Source organism: Bradysia coprophila, unplaced genomic scaffold (genome assembly GCF_014529535.1).
Source record: "Bradysia coprophila strain Holo2 unplaced genomic scaffold, BU_Bcop_v1 contig_138, whole genome shotgun sequence".
In the NCBI taxonomy this organism is placed as follows: domain Eukaryota; kingdom Metazoa; phylum Arthropoda; class Insecta; order Diptera; family Sciaridae; genus Bradysia; species Bradysia coprophila.
The window spans coordinates 7,666,177-7,693,137 of NW_023503409.1; the positions used below are offsets into that span (position 1 = coordinate 7,666,177).

At 33.8% G+C, this 26,961-nt stretch overlaps 1 protein-coding gene across 2 annotated transcripts in view; it reads left to right on the forward strand.

Annotated features, from left to right (window-relative positions):
* LOC119073866 (GTP-binding protein RAD) overlaps positions 1-26,961 on the forward strand; it is an 81,798-nt gene that overhangs the window by 23,281 nt on the left and 31,556 nt on the right. For both annotated transcript variants that reach the window (XM_037179734.1, XM_037179735.1), the window contains exons 2-4: positions 16,620-16,928; positions 17,709-17,850; positions 26,015-26,125. In XM_037179734.1, coding sequence (XP_037035629.1) covers positions 16,734-16,928; positions 17,709-17,850; positions 26,015-26,125 — 448 coding nt within the window. In that variant the 5' untranslated portion in view covers positions 16,620-16,733. The remainder of the gene's footprint in view (positions 1-16,619; positions 16,929-17,708; positions 17,851-26,014; positions 26,126-26,961) is intronic.

Consider the following 26,961-nt stretch of genomic DNA (forward strand, 5'->3'; position numbering starts at 1 on the left):
TCAAAAGAAGAGTTAAGCATTTGACGGACGGCGAGCACGTCGGTTTGGTTTCATTTTCTACCGAATCTATTAATTCTTTTGAACAAATTGTTTTCAGCAGATTGAAACAAAGTATTTCATCGTAACAAGGGGTCATTCACAAAGTAGTGTTGGAGGGGTGGTTTTCCAAAGCTCCATACGGTTTCGAAAAGATTTTCCAAACATTTTTGCGTGAAAGGGGGGTCTGAAATTCGTCATTTAAATCGTATCGTGCCCACTTTATGAATGTCCCCTCGGAAGTGTTAGCCGGATGAGTTCATGGTCAATTTTTGTCGGTGATGACATTAACAGATGAAAGTGTCGCCTACAAAATATGATGAGCTGCCGATAACTAACAGACTATCTGAAATCCGTTAAAGTAAATAGCATTTCGTCGTGTTGCTTCCCCCTCGACTGAAACACAATACGTATCCGAAAAATGTGTATATATATAGCATAAGCATCTATGACGTAATTCTAATTTCCATCAATTATTTCCAGTCGATAAAATCTCGTGCACAATATAGAGAAAACACACACGCAAACAATAACATCTAAAAATAATTTTTTTTTGATAAATTTGAATTTGAATTTGTGTAAGTTTTGACATACATCAGAAAAGATAGAAAAAAAACATTTCGCAAAGGAAACGTACACTAAAACGCATATTTTTTTCCTTTTTTTGTGATAACGATGAATATCTATTGACAAAAATCCCTCAGTAAAAAAAAGCTTGAGGTGTTATATATCGCCTCATCTTGATCGGTTCGTACGTTCAACCCTCTTCAGACGAATTTCGTTTTATACATTCAAACATTTGAATAAAATGTAATCATTGAATTCGAATATCACTTAAACGATTTTTATATCGTACCCTTCATGTCGATGATGAATCCAAGTATTTTATTATTTTAAATGTACAATTCGTTGAATAAGTAAGTACTACTGAAGCCTATTAAATCGTTTGCGAAATGGAGCCCAATATTTTGAGTGTATTGGGCGTAGGACATTTATATATTCTCATTTGACATACGTTTTCCCAGTTCGTTATTTGCGGTTCGTGAGAGGAGGGTATCGATAACAGTGATGTTAAAGATAAAAATTTACGGTACCTAGATACAAATGGAATGGAAGATTGTAGAAACGATTATTTCACCTGGGTGGGATAATACACCCAGATTTCAGATTCAATTAATTCCATATGAAAAAATCGTTTGGCTTTCCTATTTTTCCTTTTTATACCAACAACTTGCATACTTCTTGTTATATCGGACAATTTAATTAAACAAAAACATTTCGCTTCCCAGCGATGAAACAAGAAACTCAACTCGTTTTCTCCATTGATAAGGTGATGTGTGATTGCGTCATGTGTAAAATATAGTTCCCTGCCATACATTATATAGTACTGTTGGCTGTCGGTATTCTTTGTGTTTGTCTATTCCGTTAAAAGAAAATTGTGCCGTTGTTGCTGCGAGAAGGGAAGTGAATGTCGGAATGCCAAGATATTTGGAAAATATTCTGATTCTTTGAATAAACACTTCATACCTTTACATCGTTCCACCAAAATCGGGTGATGGCAGGTATATCTATCGATAATTGAATTATCATTTCAAAGAAATTGGGGAATTGACTTCTTTCCTGTGAAACGCAGCTGAAATTTGTTTGCCGTGTGAATGAAATTTGTTTATTTAAACATATACGCAGGATGGGTGCGCCATAAAAACAAATGTGAATGTCAATGGGAAAAGTGGGAAATTGAAAAGGGTTGAATATTTTAGTATTTACACTGAATTTATTATTATTTCCATTTCAATGCAGTGAAATATTTGATAACATGCAAACGGCAACATGAAAGTAGCAACTGTGCTCTAATTTACAGTGACCGAAAATACAAATTTTTTTTCTTTTTTGTTTCATGCCTTTTAATAATTCAATTAAATTCATTCCATCACATGCGTTAACAAGTTAGAATAATTCGTACATTTAATACACGTGTGGTACATGTAGTATATGTTGACACAATATGTAGAATGATTTAAATCACATCGGTTGATCATTATCATTACAACTAGGCGGCACCCCATTAAGACCGCATGAAACACTAAACGATACTTCAAACAATATTGTGGTTAAATTGCCACAAAGTTAGTGATGAACTGACGTTTCACTCATTGCTCAAAACTGACATTTAGGACCATAATCCACATCTTGCCAGGCATGTGTTTAAAATGGTCAAAGATTTTTTCACTGATACATTCGATAGCGTGCGAGAAGCGTTTTCTCACACTAATTTTAAGTGCATTTAGCATTCGGCTACATAATGGGTATTTATCACATCGAGTGCAAAGTACTTTATTACGCTCTATAGACGTGTAATTATATGACACACATCGTGAGCCTAATAAAGAACTTTGCATCGAGATTCATACAACGATTAATGCAACAGAGGCATAGGCATGTTCCCTGAAAAATATTATCAATCGATGATAAAATTTCCAAATAATCGATACAATATCAATCGAATGTTTTATCGATAATCGATAAATATCGACTGATTAATCGAATTATCAGTCCAAATTTACCGATTATCTGTCGACATTTACCGATTATCGGTCGACATTTACCGATTATCGGTCGACATTTACCGATTATCGGTCGACATTTACCGATTATCAGTCGACATTTACCGATTATCGGTCGACAATTACCGATTATCGGTCGACATTTACATTCGATTATCGATAAAACATTCGATTGATATTGACCTTCTAAAAATATCGATAATCGATTCTTAGGAAATAATCGATATTTTATCAATCGAATGAATTATCGAACATGCCTACAGAGGCATTTAAATTTTGCAAATTATGATGCAGGGTTGCATCATAGCTAATAAAGTAATTTGCACTCGTTGCTATAAATACCCATTTCCTAACGCATGCTTAAAGGCGCTATTTAAACATTAGTTAAGAAAATCAAATTGAAGTGTTGATGCGTGGAACGTAGCTTTATTTTACAACCATATTGACCCCTGAAAAGTACACGGAGCCCTTTTGCTTACCACTTATTTGAATGTAAAGAATTTAATTTTGAACCTTGTAACATATTACAAAAACAGCAAAGAAAATGATTTTTCATTGAAAACATATTTCGAAAATGATGACTGGAGCTAAATTCATTTTCCGCTTTCTGGCTCAATCAATTTATTAGATTTATTTTTTGAAATGTTTGATTAAAATGCGAACATGTTAGGCATCCGAAATTTTTCATTGTGAAAATATTTCACGATTCAAGAAATTTATACGTGCCTCTGCACACGCATATTATATATTTGACAGGATAAATAAAACATCCGGATCAAACTGACTGAACTTAAGTTTTAATGATTCTGAAAATTTCATTTTATTAACAAAATTTTCAAACGATTCATTCGACATTTCCTGGAAAATATACCGTCTGTGTATTTCCATACATTTACAATTGGTTTTTCAGATTTAATCTATTTGATACAGTTACACAAGTACTTAACAAACTCAAATAAGTTCAATTAAGAGTAAATCGTGAAATGTTGCGGAAGATACACCCTTAGAGAGCCATTTCACGGAAAATATTTTAGCTTGTTTCACCCTTAAAGAATACAATTTCATTTCATTTTCCGACAATATACTTTACGCATTTTTCGGAAGTCTCAGCAGAACCACAATAAAACAAACAAATAAACAATTGAATTTCAAACTCAGGCCAGATTGATAGATAGACGCAATACGTTAAACCGTTTCACATATATCGTTGCTTCCATTTTTATCCGTTGTTATGTAATGGACATGTTCGATAATTCGATCGATAAAATATAGATTCTTTCCTTAGATTCGATTATCGATATTTTCATAAAATCAATATCAATCGAATGTTTTATAGATAATCGATACTGATGATCGATAAATGAAGATCTAAATGTTGAAAGAGGACATGTGTCCAATTAGCGAATTCTAAGAAAAATGAAATTTCTTTGATTTAATTTCGTTTCGAATAGTGTCGATGAAGAAAACACATCGTTAGCCTATTGAAAATGAACCTAAATAAATGAAATTTCATATTTCCTATAATTCCCTAATTGGACACAGGTGCCCTTTCTATAATTATTAATTCAAATATCGACTGATAACCGATAATTATCGACTGATAACCGATAATTATCGACTGATAACCGATAATTATCGACTGATAACCGATAAATATCGACTGATAACCGATAAATTTCGACTGATAATTCCATAAATATCGACTGATGATTTATATTGTATCCATGATATTTTTAGTGACTTGCCTAATCATGTGTTTGAGTTCATTCGCCAATGATGCAGAAATTGTATTGTATTTTTGTTGGATTCTAGCGGCGTTTCTAATTGAATAAAACTACGTTCTGTCTTCGCTATATTTCGGGCATTGTTTAGACCATTCTTCAGTCTATATTCAAAAAATTAAAAAGCAAAACATTGCCTAATAATATAACTCTGTCTAGCCTATTTAATAGTCCAGCCCCTTGTGTCAATCCGCTCGCTTTAAGTTTTTCGAATTTTTTCTTTATCTCATGTGATTGAGCATGAAAAACTATGGAAATAATTTTTTTTCTGGAAAATGGAAAATCGCTTTTCCGGCCGTAAAAGCGGTTTATATGAAAAAATTAAAAGTCAAATATCTACCGAACGCGATAACTTTTTTGAAAAATTCTTTTTTTTCCTTGAAAGCCTGATTCAATACCAACATTTCGTGGAACAACTTTTTTTTCTGTAAAATAAAATGGCGTCGATATAGGAATCTTCCATTTTCCAACATTCTTTGGTATTTATTTCTGAGCAAAATAGTGACGCATGATTAATTTTTGCTGATGAATTTTGAAGAATAGCCTGTCCACATCATTTTAGAATTGAATCCTAGTCACAAAACTAGCTCAGGATGTTGTGGATGCCATTCAATACCCAAATTTATATAACTCGTCAGAGTAAACCCTATTTTTGCACTAAACTACTATCAATTCGACAATTTAACACCAGAAGTCTTTTAAATGGTGATAACTAACTGCACCATATACATTCCATTTGTCTTAAGCACCTTCCTGATGTTCCACCGTCTTTTCAACTCTAGAACCTAAAGATTTCTCGCATTTTTATCGAATTTTTTTTTCATGTTTTTCTGGATTTATGTCATTATTGAGGTAATTAGAGGTCAGTTCCTATCAACTGATCATTCCTTATAGGTCCTTCAACTTCTAGGTTCTAAAAATCTGAAGTCTTTAGTATTACTTCTAGTTTTATCTGTATTTTATATTTTTTGAGGCAACTGATACACCTATCGCTGATTTCCAAAAACATAAAGTTTTCGATCACCTTTTAATAACTCAGGATAACACAGGATACTGGTATAATTTCAGACTTCTAAGATTTCTAGAACCTAGAAGTTGGAGGACCCATAAGGAATGATCAGTTGATAGGAACTGACCCCTCATTACCTCAATAATGACATAAATCCAGAAAAACATGAAAAAAATCCGATAAAAATGCGAGAAATCTATAGGTTCTAGAGCTGGGAAGACGATGGAACAACAGGAAGGTGCTTAACACAAATGGAATGTATATGGTGCAGTTAGTTATCACCATTTAAAACACTTCTGGTGTTAAATTGTCGAATCGAAAGTAGTTTAGTGCATAAATAGGGTTTACTTTGACGAGTTATACAAATTTGGGTATCGAATGGCATCCACAACATCCTGAGCTAGTTTTGTGACTAGGATTCAATTCCAAAACGATGTGGACAGGCTATTCTTCAAAACTTATCAGCAAACATTAATTATGCGGCACTATTTTGCTCAGAAATAAATACCAAAGAATGTTGGAAAATATCAGTTCTAGGAACCGTGGAAATCCTGGCTTATATCTCAATATCCATGAAACGGCGTGAATCCCGGGCAGCATTCGAAAGGTACTGACTCTAGCTTTCTAAAGAACCCTCATTTATTGAAATCAGTTTCGAATTGACGGTGTGAGGTGAACTCAAAGTTTATGAATTTTCCGGGTCATTTTTTGGGAAGACTCCTATATCGACGCCATTTTATTTTACAGAAAAAAAAAGTTGTTCCTCGAAATGTTGGTATTGAATCAGGCTTTCAAGGAAAAAGAATTTTTCAAAAAAGTTATCGCGTTCGGTAGATATTTGACTTTTAATTTTTTTCATATAAACCGCTTTTCCGGCCGGAAAAGCGATTTTCCATTTTCCAGAAAAAAAATTAGTTCCATAGTTTTTCATGCTGAATCACATGAGATAAAGAAAAATTCGAAAAACATAAAGCGAGCGAGACGACTTTTTCTGACACAAGGGGCTGGACTATAAAGATCCTTAAAAAATCTTAAAAAGATCTTAAAAAATTGAAGTCGTAAAATTGTCTAGTCACATACCAATATATTCAACCACCGTTAGTGACCAACGATTTTGATGCAAAACATTATTCTAAGTAACGATGTGCTGACATCGGTTCATTTGTTCAATAAAATATCCTCGCATTGATCTGAATTCGAAAATATGGGTCAACCATTTCGTAATTTTAATGTCGGCCGCAGCATGTTTCAAAATTGGAGTAATTAACTTGTCGAAATTATTGGATCTAGTACTTCTTTTGTTGTAAGGTTTTATCAACAGATGACATCAACTTCTAAATGTTCCTTTCCGTCGACGCTGTTACTATCTCAGTATCGTTTAGAGTCCGACTATCTCAGACTATTATTAATTTATTGATGAATCTATAAAATCCTTCAGAAACGGCTATCCATCCGTTATTCACAACGAAGACTAATGTAATATAATCAGTCATACTGAGGTAGAAACACAGAAACATGTACAAGAACTGTAACCCATCGTTCGATTTTTGCAATGTAGCATTGTATCATGTAAAAAACGACCAAGATGTGAAAATTTTAAAATGCAAGGACTGTTATGAAACATCGAAGAAAATCAAACTGCTTTCCGACCTGACATAAATTCTCACACCTATTACCAAGCACACTGAAAGATATACACGAAAAGGTTTTCATAAAACTGTCGGAAAATCCAACAAAATATATTATACGAGCTGAGACAATGTTGGTCTCAACGTGACAATACATAAATTATTGGTGTTGATTAACCGCAATTAAAGCAAATGATTTGGGTGAGTGTTTTATTCCCCATAGATTGATGAAAAAGGTAAAGTCAACATGGATTTCTGCCGGCGGAAATATTTGCAATTTTTGTGTTCGCACGATAATAAATGAAAGAAAAAAATCAATAAATCTCCGAGTAGAGATCCTTTTTGTATGTGCAAATTAGTACATACAACAGTGAGGAGGATGGGACTTAGCAAAATAAATAATAATTTGGCGAAGTTGTAATGGAAAAAGATGTTTAATTAGAAGAAATGGTTCTACAAATAACTGATGGTGACTCACAATCATAATTTTCAATTTGTTGTTGTCGCACCATTTAGGGATTGCATAGCAGATATCCTCCATGGTTTTCTCTTTAGCTACTGATTTGTCTGTTACATTTGAACGGAAAAATGACTAAAGACTTTGGAGAATTGAAATGTGTTTCAGGTTTTTAAATTGGGAAAAATGATCCTCTGGCACCGCCGCCGATGTAATTTCCATAAATTTTGTTTTTTGTCGTTGTTCTCTTTTTTTTTTTAAATAAAATATTCAGATTCCACAATCAATTAGACCGATGAGGTCTACAAAATCCCAGTATAAAGAAGTCTTAGAGGGATATGCAATTTAATCAGTAATGAGTCTATTTCCCTTCAAACACAAAACCCAAAGGACAATGTAATCGACATCGTTTCACTATTCAAACTTAACATTTTATTAACGTCCTTCAGATGTATTTATAACATTTTGACTATCCGATACGTTCTTATCCAAAACAAAGCGGGACCTATGGATGGAAATAAAGTATTTTCGTGATCCATTACACCACTAGTTTCTATAACCGAATAATTTCACATTAGCAAGCAAATGTAGCGTAATAGATGAAGACAAAAAAATAATAATAATGAGGAAAAGTGTTTCATCAGGGTTCGTTAGCCACCATTGTTCCCATTTTTGCGGGTATACAGAAACACAACGAAGATTGATTACATCGTGCAAGTGCTTAAATGCTTCTCAGAATCTAAAAGGCATAAGCGATTGTCAGTTCTATGAGAAATTAATGGTTCGCAACAAACAAACAAAAAAACAGCAACACAAATTGTGAAAATTTTGGTTAAAACATTTTCTGACAAATTTAACATCCAACGCAACGTTTTATTGCTGTTGTTAGACAATTCAATTGTATGGAAATTTTACCAAAAATATTCTGTCAATGTTTTAAATTGAATTTTTCCGAATTAGAAGAATTTCAGGATGTTTTACTTGCGTAGTAAAATCTCAATTCCTACAACATACAAAACGTCCTAAAATAACATATCTCCGTTTATTTCGTTTAAAGAGAAATTGGATTTATTATACCGGCAGCGTAAGGGTTCGTATACGACAGAGTATGAAAGAGTTGAGCATAACGTTTGTAACCATCTACCCCAGCTACATATTCAATTACACTCTACTAAAGCTAAAACATACAAACGGATGGAAATGGCTTTAACAGCCCCGCCTCCAGTACCAATCCAAAGGCCCCACATATATATAAGTCAAAATGTTGTCATTTTGTTGAAACACTAAATTGATGTCATGTGCGGGTACTTTGTTCCAAACCTAGTTGTTTATGTATTCTTTGAACGATATTCTGAAGGTTTTAAAAATGAGATGGAATTACCATTAAGGCTAAGAAGATAGAAATCATTTGTAAAGATTAAACGCAAATGAAAGATTTCTTTTTTGTGCGAGAGAACACACATATATACACAGTAATGTTTAGTCGAACATAAGAAGGGAGTACTTACACCTGATGTTCGGTTGATGACATTCATGTCTGGGCTTACACATTCATAATTTTTCTTATTATTTTGCTTCTTTTTGTTTGTTTGTTTTCTGATAATTTGAGGATTATTTTGCCTTTTCTTTGTATTCGTTGTAGCACATGCTCAAAGATATAGATATAGGGTAACGGTCGGGATGATGAACTGTAGCTAAAAAGTTTTCTTAAGTTGTAGCGAAGAACTTTTCATGTGCACGATGAATTGTGATTTTTTTTCTTGTAAGATGTGTGTACCTCCTTTTGCATATGGACTATTGAGACAATTGCTCTTGTCGTCCGAATATTTCATTGAGACCACATTTTTTCGTACGAAATACTACGAATCTTACGCACTCAAGACTGTTCTCGCCAGTAATGTTTATGCACGAAACGACGAAACAAATGATCAAAATTAAATTCGACCCAGTTCCATGAAAAACATTCGTGTAAACTGAATCAAATCATAATAACCAATGATTTCTCTAAGTCGAATCATTAAAATTAACCAATTTTTTACGGAAGTAGGCAAATTTGAACATATTTTATTTTCCGATAACATTTTGACCAAATTAGACGTGCTTCTTTAGTAAACCAACAATGAGTTCAGCTGTCGAATTTCTTTCTAAAATGGAAGTGATATCACCGGTAAGATTTAAAAGGGAATCTACATACACAGACGTACATGATATTCCTCCATTTCATGTCGACAATGCCACTTATCGAGTAAGATCCCCGGCCTTTTTACATATGTCACAAGAGGATTTGGAGAGACTTGAAAGAAACTGGCTGCATTTAAAATATAAGGGAAGCGCTGATCTTTCTTCTCATAATCCATATGACATGGACACCTATATGACATGCTCTGCAGTTGTCAATATAGGAGATTGGTCCTGGAGAATTAATGGCAACACAGTCGAAGGTTTTGCAATTCTACGATACGATGAGTATGCTGAGCACATACGATATCGATTTGGTATGGAAATTGAAGTGAGAATAATCGTTGATCTCAGTGCAACACCTCACCCCATGGAAGTGTGACAATCAGATGAATTGGGCCAACAGAGTCGAGTTGGTCGATTTGATTTTAGAGATTTATTATTGCAAACCTTTTTTAAAGGAATAAATTTTTATTTTTAACTTTATCAGGACGAATTTGTCACCCTTTTTCATTTTGATAACTTGGACACGGTTTAGTCTTAATAGACAATGAAAATAAGCGACGAGCCTTTTCTATGTGACGAATTGTATATTTAGAGCAAATTTGTCTTGTGGATCTTATGGACTGAATATGTTGAATTTGCGCAAAAGTTACTATAAGAAGCAAAGAACTTACAAGACAAAAGTGAAGATTTCTCATTAGTTTTGCAGTGCAATAATAAAAGTCGACCTCGACAATAATGCTTGATTTCCACTTACCAAAATAGTACTCCGTGTGAGAGACAAAATTGACTTTTTTCAATTTTTGCTTTGTTAATTTGACAGCTCGCTCTCTCACGAAGGACGTTTTGTTGATTGGACACCATACTTAAGCCAGTTAAAAGGTTAAAATCACAAAATTTAAAATGAGTAATAGGGTAATCGTACCGGTTATGAGTTCCCTACATTTCTATTATGAGTTTTCTCCCACTCACAGAATTGCACCATTTTCTATTCAGGGCTCGTACCTAGAGGGGGCTTGTAACCAATGTAACCTTACTCTAGGACGTAATTACTTATTGTGTTAGACGATAGATAAAGTCTGTATACCTTATATGCTGAGTATAGAAAGCAAGACTTTTAGACATCAAAAATTTATCAAATTCAACAATCCAGAGCCAGTTCGATTCCTGTGTCGATATGTAGTCTATGCAAAGAAATCAGTTTAAAAAAAGCCATAATGGTTGTGATTACGTGAAGTTTTACTCCATAAACTGGAGTTCTTATTCCAATACAATCTTGTAGTCTAACTTGTTTGTATTGTGACATGCCTTTATAGAAAAAAGTTATCTTCGTCTCTTACTTGGGAAAATAGTTTCTTTAACGGCGGTGCAAATCCAATTTTTATTGATGTGATACAGTCATTCTTAGCAAATATTTGTCATAACAATGTTGGTATAAGACAATTTTCCAACTATTTTCGTACTATAAATGTAGATCTTTTCGACTAAACTGGAAAAACTTTGTTTAACTCAATAATAATAGACTTAAAACCATCATACTGATGTATGTTTTATAGCGATTGAACTAAAATTATATTCATGAGAAGAGAAAACTTGAAACCATCAGAAGCACAAGAGTATATATGTAACATATAAACAGCACTCAGTATGAGTAGCTAACATTGCTACTATATTTAAATTGAATTTTGCTATGATTTTATTCCAATAAATAGGCTATAGTGTTTCTTGAAAGATAACACGGCATCGGAAGTGATTTATAAATCTTAAACTATCGTTAAAACATCGTAACAAGTTATAATAATTCAAGAAACAACATAACATCAGGAACGTTTCCTTTTGAGCAGATTATTATTATTATGTATAGATTACACGTACATTTATGGCGTATAGTCATTGATCCATCCAATTTCACTAAGTGCTTGTTTATAGACTGTTTGCAACTTCTCACAAGCAGCTCTCATCATCGTGTAATCATAAAACAAAAGCTCTCATTCACTATAACATCATAATTAACATTAAGACAGATTTCCAAATATTATTTAATATTTCAAATGTAAATGATGCATGAAAGCGACTGAATAATTAATATTTAAAGTATACGATGCCTCTTCGTCAAAATCACAATGGAAAATTGCTGGAGATACAACTTCATATTTTATCCCTCTGTTAAATTGACTCATTTTACAGGTAATTGCGTTCACAGTATGAATTGTATCGATTTCGTATTTTGATACATCAAATGCTGTAATAGGCAACCATCTGTGATATCCGGAGCATTTTACTTTTTTATTTAAAAAATATTTTCATCTGGGATTTACCCAGAACGAAATGTGTTAGGAAGTGAAAGTAAACAAATGCAAACATGTCGATCCCTATGGTATATATTGGGATATCCGATTTTATTTATTTTTAAATATATTTATAGGCAAGTCGAGTTAATAATGGTGGATTTGTGATATATTTTGTTATTGTCTTCCCTTCTCAATGTTAGATAAGAATAAACATTGATAAATACCTAAGCTCAGCGAACGGCTTTAACTTGGATATACAAAATGATAAAAATTACGTAAATATTCAGTAGACATCTGTAATGTGACCAAACTTTCCCAAAGCTTACAATGTGGGATCGTGTGAGGTCAATTTTTTCCGTCATCGTTTGAAGTGTTGATATTTCAATGATTATTTCGTGATAGAAATTCTAACATTAAATTGGTAGCAGCTTATTGAATCCATAGCCAACTGTACACGTCTCGTCGAGTGTGTTGTAGGCACACAATAAATGTTTACCATATAATCCGCTGGCAGTAATCTGCTATAAATGTATCGCTTTTGTGTGTTACGCAACCATTGTTTGATTATCTACATTTTACAGTCTCTGTTTTACATTCTCTTCAATTTGTATCGCATCAAAGCAATAATCAATTCAAATAACTTCATAGCAGAAAAAAAAATTTAAATACCTTCATGGCAGACGAAAGTTGCTAACAGAATTCTGAACAACTTTTTTTTGGAGCAGAAAAAAATACAAAATTCTACAACTTGCAATATTATAGAGAAACTGTAACACTGCACGAATGGCTGGATACATAATGTGAAAAAAATGTATCTTATGACTGAGCGGATTAAACTTTTCGTCGAAATATAAAATGCGATAATTTATTTTTGTTCTCGTATGTTTATATTCAACGCTTTCAACTCCCATTCCTGTTTTTAATAAATTGCTTGAGTTCAGTTGCTTTGTTCCCGTACATATTTAATAAAATCGGCAAAATAAAGTGCCATAAAATAATAAATTTAATCCGACACAACATTTAATGATGGCCTCTTTATGGTTGTTATCAAAATGAAGAGGAGTATTTTGAAGTACTCCACTTTACTACGTCATAATCGCATATACATACCACGGTGTTTCGTTGGATATATACAGCGAAAATTAATGAAAAATGTTTACTATTTTATAGGACGATGTGTGATAAATATACCTATATATATATTTTGCACGACATGTAAACATACCTTGTCGAATATTATTTATATTTCACCGATGTTATTTGACTTTTTAATGGGATTTTTATTTTTGTAAAATAGACAAATTATGCAGCACAAGCAGGTAACAGTCGTGTTTAAATATTTGCACAGTTTTTCCGTCACAATCAATAAAATTTTCTTTTCGTTATATTCACAAAAAAAAACGATGAAATTCTCCGCAAATAAATTGAAATTATTTCAATTAGCAAGTTTATTACCGAATATTTAAAGTTGTTCTGTACTGTTGTTGCAAATTAGACAGCCATCGATAACCAAAATAAAACCTCAAAATCGGAAAACCATTAGCACATAAGACTATCTGTAATCGATAACGGCGACAAAAATAATGACAAGCTCTGGGTAATATGGTCCAGAGCTTATACTCACTTACTTATATTGTAAAATGCGTGTTAAAACATAGCTAACGCCGACCCGTACGAAACACCTATTCGCATCAAAAGCCTTTAATGTGAAACTCTTCATTTCTCTTACTTCATTTTCTTCTCTGCTGAAAAACTATTCTTCCTTTTAAATCACTTACATTATCCACTCTTTGCCTTGTTACCATATACAATTAAATTGCCGGAGGCAATATAGACAGCCCCACACGAAGTCAAATTTCATAAATTCCTATTTAAACAGCTATATACCGCTATATTTACCTATAAATAAACATTTCACAGAGGAATATGCTATTATATAGCTCTATATGCCTGTATATAGCTCAATATAGCTGTATATAGGTATATATAGATGTCCATATATGGAATCCCTGAAACCCCTCACACTTAACACATTATTTCCATGTTAACAGAAACTCTCTAAGTATCATTTTTCCCAAGATATTTCTATTTTACTAAAATCCAATATGGCCGCTGGCAGCCATTTTGTTAGGAGACCGGAAATAGTACCGACGCTTTACATTCGTTAATACCTTTCAAACAAAAAAAAATTCATGAAATTCGGTCAAAATTTACTCGAGATATTGACAAAATACTCCACGTTCACTGTACGGCCGAGTAGCCAGATAAGAGCTCACTCCAAGAGACCTAGCTCACGCTCCGGAGAACATAATTTCATAAACTTTTTTTTCCCTGATTGGTACGGTCAATACTATCTAATAAAGCTAAAACGAACGAAATATGTTCAAATTTGGCCGACCTACAAGCAAAAACTGCTTGCCGCCCTGTGCCTGTTCCACACCAAGGGGTCTAACTCACAAGTCGGTCATCCGATTTCCATAAACTTTTTTTTGTCGATCGGTATGGTAAATATCTTTCATTCGATGTATCATTTACGAATATAGCGTTTAAATGTCCGGAGATATCTTCGAAAAACCGTAAAGCACTTATTGGGCCCCAGCTCAGGAGGGGTCGATCCAAAATCACTCATCTTCGAACTTAGCCTGTCTTTTGACATTACCAAACGGGGAAAAAAAGAATTTTCAAAATCGGATGCGTTTTACTCAAGTTATCGTGCAGACAGACAGACGGACGGACGGACGGACGGACGGACGGACGGACAGACGGACATTTTTTTTCTTGCTGATTTGGCATCTCTGGACAACCACAATAGGTTTCCCCTTACTCAGGGAGTCCAATTCGACGTGTTACAAACGTATGCGTAAACCTATAAGACCCCAGTACTTCGTACGGGTCTAAAAATTGAAGTACAAGATTTGAAATCAACCGATTAAAAATACTTTCATCGATGGAAGTAATAGACCCAATAATAATACTGGTCATGTGCTTGCCGTCTTCAACAGGTTAAAGTTTGCTTCCATTACCATTTCAAATTTCTATCGCACTATGATATGTTTCTATTCATACAATAATTGGGATCAGTTTTAGTCGGTACCAAAATTATGTTATTGAACTGACGGAAACTAAGTTTCCATCATCAAAGCTTTGTTCCCAGTAATAACAATGATTTCGAAGTAAAGAAGTCTAACAATGGTTTTGCAAGGAATATTATTACTCGACGTGCAAGTAATATCAGTGTAGTCGTATTGCTTCAATGGAATACATAAGATACGCGTACGTACACGAGTACTTCCATGATTGCCATTTAAATCCATCCACCATTAAAATCCGCTTTCCATTCACGATAATAATCGTAATTTTCTCTTTGAGCTGAATGAAGACACCTTTGCAACCCAATACAGTTTGAAAGCTCAAAGTCAGCAAAGAATTGCACAAGCTAAGATAAGTAGTGTGGGACATTAGTCAATGCTTAATATGTCTAATATTCACCAGCACCAGACAGAGTAAAATGATGTACCTGTTATGTGACATGGAAAAGTATTCTTGGAAACGCCACTTGCATTACGTGTACAAACTTTCTTCATATTTTCCTTCATTTTCTCGTTTATTTCTCAGAATTGCAGGTTGAAGGAGCTTACATAAAATTCATTTTAACATATTACATAACTCATGCTGATATTGCAGTTATTGTATGAATAGACGATCCAACCGAACAAGAAATGCCGCAAAGGGAAGAGAATTCACGTTTAATAAAATTTAATTTGTCGAATTTTCATCATTTTCGCCTCTTGCTTTTATAATGAAAAAATCCGTAACATCCAGAGTACAATGGGGCGGAAAAGAAAATATTTTAACACAAAATCTACCAAATCACAATATCTCTTCTCCAAAGTATTTAAGAGGATTAATGTTATACTATAGTCGATTGCAGGGTGTGCCTTTGAAAATCCTTAAATTCTTAATCCAGTTCTTATGCGCGAATTTGTTATTCAATTGGTTTTAAGTTAACTAAAGTTGAATAAGTCCACCAGCGATTTATTGCTGGTTTTATGTTTCCAAATTATGTTTTCTTTACAAATTTGGAAAATGACACTAGCGATAAAATAACTTCAGCGGAAGGCTTTTCGGAGCAGGAAACAAGGGATCTTCTAGGCTTCTGGCTTTATGTATAGTATGATGTGTATTGTCCAAATAGCCGTAGGCCTAGTCGGACGGAATCACATTTAACTATTTTTTCAATACAGAACACAAAAGTTTTACTTTTCGGCACTGAGTTGAGAAAAGTACATTTTCAACTCAGTGGCGAAAAGTAAAGCTTTTGTTAGTTTTTTTGATAAATGCAATTCACAATGAATAATATAATAGAAAAAATATTTTCACTTTATACTATTCGTGGTGCAGGCGCATATAGGATCACTCGTAAATTGAATAACGCTTTTTCAGTGCTGACATCACCATTGAGTTGAAATTATAGTCTACCACCAATATACCACTTTAGAACATAATGTTAGCGTCGTGGAGTTCATATTTTTGGCATGATTTTTTGAGTTATTAAAGAGACGATTATGATGGAAGCGCTGAAAAAGCGTTACGCAATTTATGAATGATCCCTAACTAACGATTTTGTTAAACAAAAAATCAGTTTTTTTCATGAAAATTAATTGCTTCACAGTTTTAAATTCGTTCAAACTTTCCTCATCCGAGTGTGTAAAAAAGTGTAATAAGACGTGGACTATGCAAATACTGAACAAATACAATTAAAAATTTATTAAAAAAATAAAAAGTGATGGCATACGAAACGCCACCTCACGGAAGGCCAAAAACTCGTAGTGCTTCCATATGTGCTCCAGCTAGTGGTAGTTTAGAAACTATTCTCAATCCACCATCTGGCAGTGGTACGCCAGACAATGGAACACCGGGCTATCAACGAAGGAGACCAGCAACACGAACTCAAAGTGCCCGAATTACTGGAGCCAGATCAGTAAGTGTTACAGAATAATTACATGAATAAAAGAAACTTTGTACTTTTCGAGGGGTAAACATCGACAAAATAATGGCTGACTTGAAAATGCAGATTTTGCATGAAGTTATATAGCAAAGATTTTGATATTTTATTGGTTTTTCTTGAAGATCTTGAAAAATTTCCAACCCATCATTCTTACAATAACGTCTTACCCCTCCTTATTCCCCAATAATCTGCACAGAACACATAATTTCTAATTTAAATACGAAACGTTATACACACAGTCTTGTGTTCTACATGCAATCTTCTTCATTTTTTCAGAAAAGAGTTCTCTCTATAATTTAATAATATTTATATAAAGAAAATGAAAAAAAAAATATTTTAAATGTGAATCCCTACCAGTTCGCATGAAATCATTTATTCAAATTTAATTGAGAAAAGCGTGGCACAAAATAAAATACATTTTCTTCATCTTCATCGCCAACATCTGTGCATATCTGCTTCTGAACATATTATTGTTTCGATATTACTCACTTGGATGTGCCAACAGCATGCGCTTATACATATGTGGTATTATGTCAGAAGTTATAGTCTACAATGTACAAATTCGAAGAAATGACAAGATGTTTTGCGGTTCTACGTGCTATTTCACATTTGTTACACTATTTTCAAAAGCTAATACTCTCGCCGCTTTAATTGCATAGAGCGAAGTTTTAATCACTCAATATGTCTTCGTTTACACTTAACTGTATAGTTATCCCGATCATGTTATGACCGTGATCTTTAACGTTTTCACAGGTACGTCGAAAAGTACAAGCCCAACAACAAAATCTGCAAGAGTCAACTCGATCACATTGTACCAGCGAACCACGTCTGAATGACACGGAAACGCCACCCCAACGACGACGCGGTTCACAAAGAAGACCCACCCATTCACAAAGTAAGTAAGACCATAAACCGATTTTATATATACATATCTTTCATTCGGCAAGCCATGTCTCTTCATCAAGCGATATAGTGGAAATATTACCCAGGGTTAGCCTATAGTATATAGTAACTGTTTGCATCGTTTTCATTGTTTGTTTGTCTTTCTTCTACTTTTTGATACCTATACAACTTTTCGTGGGGTTTTATTTCCATCGTTGTGGTTACATCGTTATTTTATCGACTACAGATGTAAAAAAGAAAAATTAGAAAAACTACAGACTTTAATATGGCTTAGTAACAATATGGTACACAAGGATTTTCCGAATAACCCAACAGTGTAATTAAGTCTGTTTCTTTCTCATATTACGGCTAGGGATGTTTTATTTCTAAATTATTATCCTGTAAGTAGTTAACCGAAATTACAAGGTTTTGCTTGCTGGTGATGAACGGATGTATGTAAATACCGAGCAATAGGTCGAACATAAATTTCTGATTTTGCATAATACATCTCAACATTCGTTGTATTGTAATTTTGAATTAAGTGATGTTACACACGAAGAACCGCAATATTTGAGATGAAACAAACAGAATCATTGTCTCAAGAATGTTTCGTTTCAGTCTTTCTTTTTTTTTTGCCGTCACATAAATTTCGTAAAAGCTTTTGCTTTTTTACATAAACACACGCTTTGGAGAACTGAATTGTCTTCCATCCGCTCGTAAAAGATATTCTTAAAAAATGACACAGTGAAAGCGAATGACTCAATTTGCAAATAAGCGGAGCATAAAAGAACTTTAATAAACCATGGCATGGTAATATTGTGTGGCAGAATTATAGGTATGGGAAGAAATGGTTTCCTCTTTTAAGTTTGTGTTATATTTTGACTATAACACAAATTCAGATCTGAACTTTTAAATACGTAATAACGACAGAAGTCAAAAAATAAAAACAAGAAAAAGGCGCTTCTAGGATCTTAAGAGTGGTAACAACTACTTCGACTTGAAGTCACCCTCCCCTTACACGCCATTGCACATTTGAAAAAAAAAACCTACAAAAAGTTCGCACGAAGTGAATAAAAACCGTATAAAAGTCGCTTAATTTATGAAAACGCACTATGAGTCTTGTCTTTATATGTGAAAGTGGGATTCCTAGTAGAAACTTAGCCCATTGTAAACGAATATACGACTCATTTTAGCTTGCGGTTCAATGCAAATTGGTTCTTTGCACTTGTATTAGTGGTCGATACTTCAGCTCGGCCGCATCAATGAAATACCATACTTACAGAACGATTTGAGTTGCAAAATGAAACTAAAACAAATATTTCGTAAAAAAAAGTCTTCTTTCTTCTTCTTCTTCTTCCTCGCTCAATTTTTGCCTACGACTGATGTAAAATGAAAGCAAAATAAAATGATCGAGTCTGGTTTTTGACAATTGAAATTCAATTGTCAAACACCAGACTCAATCATTTTATTTTGCTTTTACCTTATGCAAAAATGTTCCGATCTTTAGTTGTTTCAACGATTTATGTTTACTCCGCACAATTTTCAAAATAAAAAAACCCTCCCCCATCTGGTCCACTATTTGAATGAAACCTTAACCATAAAACTGTAAACGCTAACCTTCAGAAGTAAAAACACTAGGACGTTGAACTGTCCTGTGGAAATAAAGTAATTTCGAATTTACGCAGTCGTTGAAACTATTGCAATTTTCTTGCAAAGTATAATTGATTAATGATAAACACAATCCCTTGAATGTGTTAACGATTTTGTCTCAAACAGACCCAACAAACCCTAACTATTTTGATATTTCTATTTTGCGGGATGCAATAACTTTCATTTGGAATGAACTTAAATTTTTAAATGAAACTAATTAAGTAAATCGGTATATTTTAGAGGCTTCGAATGATGGTTTACATCGATTGTCAAAATTCCAATCAAAATATGCTTTTCGATTATGATTGAATTTTCTTATTTTACCATGTCCAATCAAAACGTATGATGCATGCACATGGCGAAACTATTTACTAAACTTAAATTACAGTCGAGATTACAGTCAACTGAAGCTTATGTATTTCGGTCGGAAACTTGTTCATTAAAATATGATGAACTGTGTACACGTTTTATCAAAGTCAATTATCATATCATCAAATAAAGTCCTTGCAGCGTTCCACTAATTTTGATTTGAATTGTATGTATACTTCTCATTAACATATAGGTATGGCATATTGCTGCAACTATCGAACTATTTGAATGTTTGATATACATTTTTAATGTTAAATTATTGACATTACATCTCAAATACGGTCGAATATCGTTCATTTCGGTACAGTACTTCTGATTCGCTTGTTTTATTTTAAAACATCGATCGTGAAAATTCACAAACTTTCCGAAGCATGAGAATATTCTGTAAACGTAACACATGAATAATTTAGCTCAAATTGAGCGAATGGGTAAATTACTCTTCTTAAAATGGTTACTTATCATTTCGCACAAATTGCAAATCATTTTTACCAATCATAATAAGTATAATTTGAGTAAATACCTTTGATGAAGGAAAAGTACTTTCCGAGGGAGAAATGAGGCATAAAAGTTGTTCGCCGATAAATTGAAGACAGCTGTATGCAAATCATCGACAGCTTTGAAACATTAAAATGAATTTATTCCGCAATGTTTTATAATTAATTAACCAAAAATAATATTGTCATGATGATCGTATCCGCTGTGTTTGAACTAGCATGAAACACGCAAGATTCGAAATTGATATTTTAATAAATACAGACAGACGTTTCTGTTATAAAAGCGTTCCAAATATAGGATTGCAGAAGTTTGTACGTTTCTATTTTTGAAATCCTTTTTAATGTATAGTGTTAGTATTTACAGCTACCACAAATTAACTTTCCCCACCCCATTCATATACCCTTAATAGGCGTCGCGACGCGTCGTGTGCAGGTTTGGATAAATATATGCATGATATTGTGGGATGAATAGTATTGTGAAGGTGGAAGAAGTAACTTTCATTTGGTGAAGGTGGCTACATACTTTTTGTTTCAGTACTACAGTAATTTAATTATCTGTATAATGAATGCATTTAATCTAAATTGTGATTAATTACGATAAAAATTTCAATTTACCATTAATTTGTGAACAACTGTCTATCATAGTTAATTGTTCAATTCTACATTATTGAATGAGTTTCCATAGAATTCTTTTTTTTTTAATTTTCCAATTCAATTGATTTTGTCAAATTAAAATCCAACGGATAAAACGATCTTAAAAATGAATAAAAAAAATTTATTGAACATTTTTCATTATACGTGTGGAACGCTTCAATTTTGGGGAGATTCAGATCCAAATTTAGTTTTTTTTTTAGTTAATTCTTTGTTGAGTAGGGTTAGTTCATAATGAAGCATGCTCTAGTTGTTTAACGTAAAATTGAATTGAACATAAATGCAGTCATTGTTACATCATATCAAAAAAGACAAAAAAAATGAAAATGTGTTACAAATATGGTAATTTTAATGTATGTGGCTTTCCACAAAGAAATTTATAATGACATGTGAGTTAATCTCTTTCTACCAATTAAAAGACAACCAGCCACCCAAATTTTGTCTCTTAAAACCAAATCCAATTAAAGAAACGATTTATTGTCATCATTTAATTTTTTATCAGTTCCTAAAAATATCCTACGATGTACTTACCTCACACGACTTTTCATTTTTATCCCACGAGTTTTTTAATGCTGTGATTTCCCAAACAAAGTCCCTTGTTTTCCTATTTATATTTTTATTACCTAACCACACGGAAAATTTGTATTTACATGTACATTTACCCCCCACGGAAAGTGGTCATTACATGAGGGACCTTTTTGTGACCGTGAAGGAAAGCTTTTTCCCTAAAAAGTGAGGGAAAGCTCTTCCGTCCCAAGTGGAGGAAAGTTCTTCTTTCACAGAAAAAATGCATCATCTGAAATATTGTTTTGAATTTGACTTCACATCACATAACTACAACATTCCGGGTGGTTAGGCAATAAAATAGCGTACATTGAATGCTTGGAAAGCATTCATCACTCGGGATCAATTTGTGATACGAGACGAACTCACAAGTGTGTTTTTAAGCAACAAGGTTTGGAAACTGTTATTTTGACTCGTGCAGTTGCATACCTCGCCTTCGGCTCGGATGTGCAATTTCTACACTTGTCAAAATAACAGTTTCCAAACCTCGTTGCTTAAAAACACACTTGTGAGTTCGTCTCGTATCACAAATTGAACCCTCATGTAATGAATGCTTTCTTCCGCATCCAATGTAATCTACTATAACACGACGGATTTTGATCAAACATGGCATGTAAAACGAACCATATCCGTACAAGAACCATAAAAAATATGCGAGATCAATACCCTCACTAGCAAACAAACTACTTTTATTAAGGTGGTGAAAGAATCAAGTAGCCTTTGGAATTTACCTGTAGATTACAGCGTAGTCAGTCAAAATGTAGAATAGTGTTTGTAGAATACAAAGAAATAAGGTGTGAATTTGACGCATAGAGCTGAGAGTTTGGTTGTGGTTGCTAGAGTATTGGCAAGATATACGAAATGTACTCAGTATATTTCAGCTTCGTGAATTCACTTAATCCTTAATGTTAATGTTAACACAAAAACAAGCTATTTACTTCACTATTTTTCCAGAACATAAGAAAATTCGGATTTTAGTGAAATATTTTTATATAGCCAACGCACTCCAAGAACAGGCGAAGGAACAGATTTTATTAATTGTCATTTGGCCTCTTATTTTGTATGGAACCTTCGTAATACAGTGACCTATACCAACATAAAGAACTGAATTTTATGAGAATTTCGGACTACTGATAAGATAAGTAGGCAGATTATTTAACTTCTGTTCTTTCGCCTGTTCTTGCCTGATCAAGTGTAATATTATCGAGAGTATTAGAATATACTGCGTATAGGTTTGTTTCAAGGTCATTTCGAAATGTCAAATTTCATCCACAGAGGGCAACTTTCAGGTTGATGAAAATTGTAACGAAAAATTTACAAAGAAATCTGTTGATGTTTAGGTTATGTTCATCTTTGTGGATGAAATCGCCGTCGGTCGTGTTGTCAAAGTTCGGGCTTACACGAATTTATACGAATTTTTATTGACCGAACGAACAAGATTTCATGCACAGAGATCAATTTTCATATAAATATTGATGAGGTTATGTCTCTATGTCTCTATGGATGAAATTTGACAATTCGTATGGCCTTGGAACAGACCTACAAATCAAGGTTCTGAAAGAACAAGTTAAGACACTTTCGAGTTGATCACGAAGGCGGAGTGATCAAAATTTTCCTGTAGCGCCAACTAGGTTTGGAAAATTTTATACAATCGCTAAACCGAACTGGTGTGCATACGTTATTTTGTACCAGCTGGTCCCATTTGGAATTGTATGTGACCAGCTGGTGCAAAATAACGTATGCACACCAGTTCGGTTTAGCGATTGTATGACGATTTCAACTTAACAAAAAAAAAATACAGTTGACTTCTCAAACAATATACATGTCTGAATTGTCAAGATTTGTGTTTCACCTGCCTTCGTAAAGTGTCTTAACCTGTTCTTTCAGAACCTTGCTACAAATAGCATAACTTTGACAACTGTCACCTGAAAAACAATTAAATTTCAACTCAACGGATTTTGGTAAAACAAACTACCAAAATTCAAGACTTGGTTTTTTACGTATTGATCCAGAGAAATGATAAGCGCGGCCACTCATGGCTGTGATAGAACACGCCTGAGGCATATTTTTTTCAACAATCTTGTCTCTCATTTCGTCTCTCAATTTCACATATATTTTTGACGTATCTATTGGTTGGATTTTTATAAGGAGTTTTTCTCCCATCGGTTACATGTAATATATCTGTCATCGTCAGGCGTGTTCTATCCCAGCCATGAGTGGCCGCGCTTATCATTTCTCTGTATTGATCACATCATAATTTCAAACTCTTATCGCTCTTATACGATTCAAATAAACTCGATATGATGGAAATACGCGCGTATAATATCAAGTATGAAAGATGAATAGAATACCTCTAATACAATGCTGAAAGGTGATGATTTTTGGTAAAATGACAGAATCTAGTACCATGTTAATCTGCATCTACTCAATGTTGTTATGATTTCTGACAAATGTCGAATGATTATTTATATAGAGTGTTATGATCAGAGCGAGAAAACCGAAGACCATTTATTTATAACTTGCCTTGGGGTACTTGTCAAAATATTTCTTTCTCTTTCATCATAACACTCTATTTACGGAATCAGTCGGCAGAGATTACATATTTTGATGTTGATAACATTGGTATTGGACATAGTGTGAAAGTGGTCTAAAACATTTCTTTAACAAGCTAACCGTGCTATATCATCGATTATGGGACCCGAAACGTATGGAATATCAACCTATGGCAAAACTTATTTAATCGACGAAGGAATCAAGGAGTATTCGACGATTCGTTACATCTTCATAATAGCGAATGTTCTCATGCTGTTGGGCGCAACTGTAATTGTCTCAACGAAATATGTAACTCTGAGAGCAACTGTGTCCAAACATCCGAAACGAAATCGACCATCAATATCATTACTAACATCATTTTTTGTGGCATTTATGGTCAACAATTTGATTCGTGGTTCACATATGATTGATCACATATGCCGCCCAGTCTACTATCATGAACCCAAATGGGCATACGCAAAGATTTGGCTGGGTGAAATGGAAGTTCCAACTTATGCGAATGTTTTCGTACAAGGGCTCGGTCTCATCGCAATTCTGAAAGTAATGCAGGCGGTGGTTGGAACAGACAGAAAGAAACTTGTTACCAGTTTGATTTATATGGGATTGTTCATTCCAGCATCGGCTTTCAATATAATTCATTATACGATTGAACCTCCGAGAAATTATGGTCCTTTTCCTAATTTCAATATTTCTGGATCAGCTATTAGTACCATACCATTGGCGCTCTTGATCATCTATGTTTCGAGAAATTTTAAAAGTGCAGATAACGAATCAACTGAACGGTTGATAAAGTCAAGTGAGACCCGTGGTGAGAGCGAACGAAAAGCAGGGCGTGGATTCTCTCAAGCTCGAAGACGATCCAACACTCCGGTGAAAAAATAAGTTTAGTTTTCATCATCTGTATCTCGGAATCATTTTGTTTAAATGAAAAGAGATTTTTATTCAATAAAAAGTCGAAAACAATTACGTCTGGGTTTCTTCTTCAGCTGCATATTTCTTGGCGCATTCGAAATTTGTTACCATCATTCGCTAAGGTCTTCAAAATTCGCGAATACATTGATAGGCAACCCACTTACTCTTCAGCACTACATTCTAAGTTTAACTGTCGGAACAGGTCCGCTCCACCGAACCGAACCTGAATTGGAAATTTTTACCTGACCTGAATTTAACTGACATCTGAAAATCAGGTCAGGTATAGAGGTATAACTATGATTTCTTCAGAAATCTGACAGGATTTATCTGAATTTTACTGGTTTTCAGTTAAATTCAGGTCAGGTAAAAATTTCCAAAAGATTTCAGGTAAATTCAGGTCTGCCCAGATTCAAATATTTTCAGGTTGACCTGAAAATCAGGTTCAGATTCTCTGTTCTGAGTTCCTGGCCCAAATTTTAGATTTAGAAAAGAGATTTTTTATGTCTTTTTACTCGTGCAGGTATTAAAGCGACAGTTCTGGTGTTATTGATTAATTTCTTATCGACTGATAACTTCTGATTCAGATATAACCGAAACGAATCGATAAGCGGACAGTGTTTTGGTATAATAAAAAAAATCAATTCAGATCGAGGCACTAAATTCAATGCCGTCATTTAAATTGATATTTGTATTAATCTTAACTTGATTTTTTCAATCGAACACCGAGAGTTAATCTTTGGTAATCAGTTTATTATTACCGGCTAATCATTTTCTCAGTCAAAGAGTGCGACAGTGCGTACCCACTCGTTGAACGCCACATTTACTCGCCTTGGAGTCATTGTCATAGAGCTTAAAGCCTAGCCCAGACATCAAACCATTTTATTTAAAAATAGTTTCCGAAGAATTTTATTTGAGTTTGGCAATCATTGATTTACTCAAAAACTGCATTGATGATATGAATAAAGAAAATTTATTTTATTTCAGGCCAGAGAAAAACAAACACTTTTCTTGACGTACCTACATCTAATTACAACCATGTTAGCGATAATGAGGATGATATTGACAGACTTCGAACATTTAGCTCTTCTAAGGGTGGTAAGTAAGAATATTTGATTTCAATAAATTTGTACAGAGTTCTGAAAATTTAGCTGAAAAGAAAACGACTGCATTGTACACACGAGACTGTAACCTAGTATTAGGCCGTTACATACGCGTGGATTTAACCCTTGCGTACATGAGGTATATTGACTATAGAAGAGAAGATGCAACTTCCGTGATATAAAATGAATAAATACCGAGTACATGTCCTTTATCGTTGTGTGTTTGTGTTGGTTTCAAAGTGAGATAGCGTTTCGCTGCAGTGAAGTTTGTACAAGCGCTCGTGTACGTATACGTGCCTCTTTATACATCATTGAATCAAAAATAATCAAATCTCCTATTTCCATCGAGCCAAGGACTAATACAGTACGATCAAAATCAATATTCACGGTTTCGATTGTGATGATTCCTTTTTCTACTGGATACTGTCATCTCGACATAACAATTACCCATCCAACCCAAATGCCTTTAATTGTATCAATAGAAATCTTCTAATTTAAAAACTTCTTCAAATTGAACAAGAAAACCCGTTCAGCAAACAAAATTTCTTATATATAGACCGTGTATATCGTTCGTTCGGTTGGCTTAAGACTTTTAAATGCCTTTTTTCGCAACACCATTTGATTACAAATTTCCCATTTAACGACTTCATCTATACAATACCAATCTCCCACACTCATTCAAAATACACATTTTAGATGGATCGGTATATATGGCATCAACCGAACTAAATGAGTTTATTTGAATTGAGATGAATTTTTTTTTTTCGTTGTTTTCTTACTGTGCAAGTTTCATAGGTCCGTGGGTACTTTATCGAATTCGCTAACGTACAT